Source organism: Adiantum capillus-veneris, chromosome 22, assembly GCF_014529385.1.
Source record: "Adiantum capillus-veneris isolate H3 chromosome 22, ASM1452938v2, whole genome shotgun sequence".
In the NCBI taxonomy this organism is placed as follows: Eukaryota; Viridiplantae; Streptophyta; class Polypodiopsida; order Polypodiales; family Pteridaceae; genus Adiantum; species Adiantum capillus-veneris.
In genome coordinates, this window is record NC_140952.1 from 118,114,424 (window position 1) to 118,118,119 (window position 3,696).

Below are 3,696 nucleotides of genomic sequence, written 5' to 3' on the forward strand. Positions count from 1 at the left end.
TACCATGAGCAGGCTGCAAAGCATTCAGTTTTCACAGGCTAAAGAACACCGTTATGAAAGGAAAACAAAGTTTGATTGTTGGTCTCAAATGACCAAAAGTCTACTTATTAAAAACAAGCTGCAAAAATCCTCCAAATGCAGTAAACAGAAAGTTGCGGGCATTCACATCAATTGAAGTAAACCTGCCAATGGGATCGTAAGCTATGGTTAAGGTGGACCAGTGGGTTCAATGCCTAGTGGCATCTTTCAAATTTCAATTGTACCTCCAAAAAAGAAGAAAAAAATAAAACTTACCAACACACTGACTTGTGCTTAAAGACTGGATCTCTTAACCACCAAGACGCATATTCAGGCCTAGTTGCAAGATTGATATCCGCAGTACACAGGCAAGTGGCTATGGGCAGGCTCAAAAGAGAGAACTGAAGAATGCTAGTTATCACAATTTCATTGCGCACTGAAACTGCATTCATATAAGCCTGAAAAGTAAAGCTGCAAGGGCTCATAGAGCTCATTCCCACGAGATAGTTTTATGTCATGAAGTTTCAGGTGTCAAGCTTGTCAAAAGTTTCTGAAGGTGAACCTTCTCTACTTATATTCCCCATAATATGATAATATGATTCAGGGGCATGAATGTCAAGAGCTGTACTAGTCAATTGGAGCAAAATGCGTGTCTCTTTACCTTGACACTCCCAGTCTGGACGAGCCATGTGGAGTGGGCACCTCAACTTCACATGATGCAAGCAAACCTTCTACACCACCCGCAGCTTCCTGAGGCGCCTTTAGAATAGATGCTGATCTCAGATGCAGCTAAAGAAGACGAGACTCTCAGATGCTGCTCTTAGATGCAGCTAAAGGCCCAACCTTCAAGGCCTTCCCATACAAATAGCCGCAGCTCATCCATAATCCTCCTTGCAAGCCATGAACCAGGAATAAAAAAGTTCTACAGACAGTCAAACCATGCGACTACAGCATGTGTCTTTGCAAGCAGCCTGCCCTTGTTTTGGCTATCTACTCGAAATGGGCCATCAACACTTTCAAGGAGGTCCCGTATTGTGAGTTTAATTAGGGAAGTTCCCCTGGTTTCGCTGTGCTTGCCCCATCCAGTTATAATACCAACCTCAGATGGGAACGTGCCCTTGACCTTTAGTCTCCTAACCACATCTTCTAGCCAGCAGCAAAGCATTACATAAGCAGACCCAATAGATGCGCTGTGCACGTCTAGCTCCCAATTAGAGTCCCAAGCAACCACCTCATCAACTAGACAGTGCTCAAGCAACGCCTTCAAAACCTCGAGCTCTCCATTTTTTGCACCTTGAGACTTGAGATACTCCAAAAGGGCATCCTTTTTCACAAATTTTTTGCTGCTTGCGACTTCAGTTAGAACTCTGCAAGCCTTAGCTACGGCATTAAGAGAGCGAGCTGACGGCTTCAAACCTGTCTCTAGCAACTTCAATAGCCATTCATTAACCTTGTCATAATTTTCGGCCGTCGCATATGTGGTGATGATCATGTTGAATATGACAGGGTCATTTAACAGCTTCAGCTTTTCCATCTCACAGGCAAATGCTTCCATGTCAGAAAACATTCCACATTTCCCCAAACTAAACAAAATTACTTTAAAATCCTTGAGAGAGGGCTTTAAGCCCTGTTGCTGCATATCCTTCAAGATAGCAAGGGATTCCTGAGGAAGATCCATAGACGCATATGCATGTAGCAAAGCGCTAAGAGAGTGGCCCTTGGCATGGGGGGGTGTCAGTGCTTGGAGGACTCCATAGGAGACAAGCATTTCATCCTTGAGACCAAACCTGGCATATTGTTGGAGGAGGTTTCGATTGAAATGCATGTGCTGCTTAAGATCTAGCTTCTCCTCTAAACCTTCCAAGAGAGACTGCACTTGTTCAACTTGTTCTGACGCAGTGAGAAGGGCCACGATTTCTGCATGTAGCTCAGCATTCCAATTGAACCATGGAATGTCCAAGAGAGACAGGTATATCTGTTCAAGAGTGGGAGCTAGGTGAGGCTAGCTTTCTGAGAGTTAAAAACCTTGTCGTCCATAGCCGACAAGAGCCGATAATGTTTAACAGAGAGAGAAGAAAAGGGGAGCTTACCGGGAGCGCAAGCTGCCAGTCGTGTTGGTGGAGGAGATGGCGTAAAGTGGCGAGGAGAGTGGGGCGAGGGAGATGGCGCACGGAGCGGCGGAGTGTGGTGGAGAGGGAGGTGCCTGAGTGTCGCAGTTGAAGGATGAGCCGCCCTGCAGCCTTGGAAGGTCCCTCGGAAGGCGTCCCATATGATACCCTTCCCACACAGCACTGCGCAGGAAGAAGTTTCAAGGCCATTTCTGAATTGAACTGTAAAGACACATAACCATCAAATGCTACCTATATCTTTGGACGAAATGCCCGGGGGATCTACGATCGAAAAATGCGGACACGAAAACAGAGAGGCGCTTGGACATTGATTGGGAAAAAGTAAACAAGGACATTAAAAGTAAACAAAGACAAAAAAACAAGTGAAAGAGTCACGACGGCTTTCAAAAACAATAAAAAAGTGATAGAATTGTTTAAACTGGTATCAGTGTTTGGGAAACAATTGCATCAGCTTAATCTTGAGCCGATTGAAAATCGAAACTAGCTAGCTGCAAACCATGGTAAACAAAAGAAAAACGGACGAAATATGTGAGAAAGTCATCCAAACATTTTGCAAATCTCAAAAATTCTGCTAGTATTTTTGGTTTTTTCTTTGTGAGAACGAAACTCGATCAACAGTCGCTTAATAAAAGAGACTTTCTTGAATGTTAACACTAATTGAAATCAAGCTATAAAATGTAAGAAATGTGAAGCCATGTGAAGTCGTGAAATGTAAGGTGAAATAAAAAGAACTAATTAATATGTGTGTGTCTGTGTGTAGAATTTATTAGAATTATGCAAGATGAAGCTTCACTTTAGCATTCTAAAACAATAGAATGCAAAAAAAACATATATGTGTGTGTATGTGTGTAAAATTTACTAAAATTATGTAAGTTGAAACTTCACTTTAGCATTCTAAAACAATAGAATGCAAGAAAAGTAAAGACAGGATGTGAAATGAAAGGTAAGTCTCCATCATGCATTGAAAACTATGAAAGTCCCCCTAACCCAGCCCAACACTAAGGGTTTCTTTTAGAAAGCCAAAAATGTTATGAAAGTAGAAATTGATTAACAAATGCAAAAAAAAAAGAGTTACAATGAACCCACAGGTAAGGGGTGGGTTAGCTCAAATCATCACATCAAGCCATGGCTTCCATCATAGTGAATCTAGAGGCTTGGTAGAACCTAGGCATGACAAACCTCCATTTTTGCCATCTTGCATATTTTTGGAGGGTGGTGATAGACTCAGACTCGTGTAAAAGAAGTGAGGCCTTTTTACAGAGTTGAATGGCAGAAGACAAGAGACTCCTTTTGAGGAGAGACAAGGGGTAGGAAACTGAGTGTTGGAAGACAGAGGCATTCCTCTTCAGCCATACATGCCATAGGACATCCCATCTCCATATGTTCCATAGAGGAACATCCATGCCGTTGCAATTCCTCAACAGGAGGTCCTTATAATCCAAAACATTGAGAGAGAAGCGGGAGATTACTGTCTGGAGTAGATTTAGGGTACTCTATTGTCTTTACCATTGAACCAGAGGTGATTACAATCCTCAATAGCTTCTTTACA

The 3,696-nt window shown here is 42.6% G+C and overlaps 1 protein-coding gene across 1 annotated transcript; it reads right to left on the minus strand.

The window, feature by feature from the left end:
- Positions 1-420: 420 nt before the first annotated feature.
- LOC147430102 (pentatricopeptide repeat-containing protein At2g17033-like) lies at positions 421-2,390 on the minus strand. The gene is made up of 2 exons (XM_086496268.1): positions 2,109-2,390; positions 421-1,993 (listed from the first exon to the last, which is right to left on the minus strand). Exons 1-2 carry the CDS (start codon positions 2,334-2,336, stop codon positions 941-943), a joined length of 1,281 nt encoding a protein of 426 aa, XP_086352394.1. The 5' UTR covers positions 2,337-2,390; the 3' UTR covers positions 421-940.
- Positions 2,391-3,696: the final 1,306 nt, after the last annotated feature.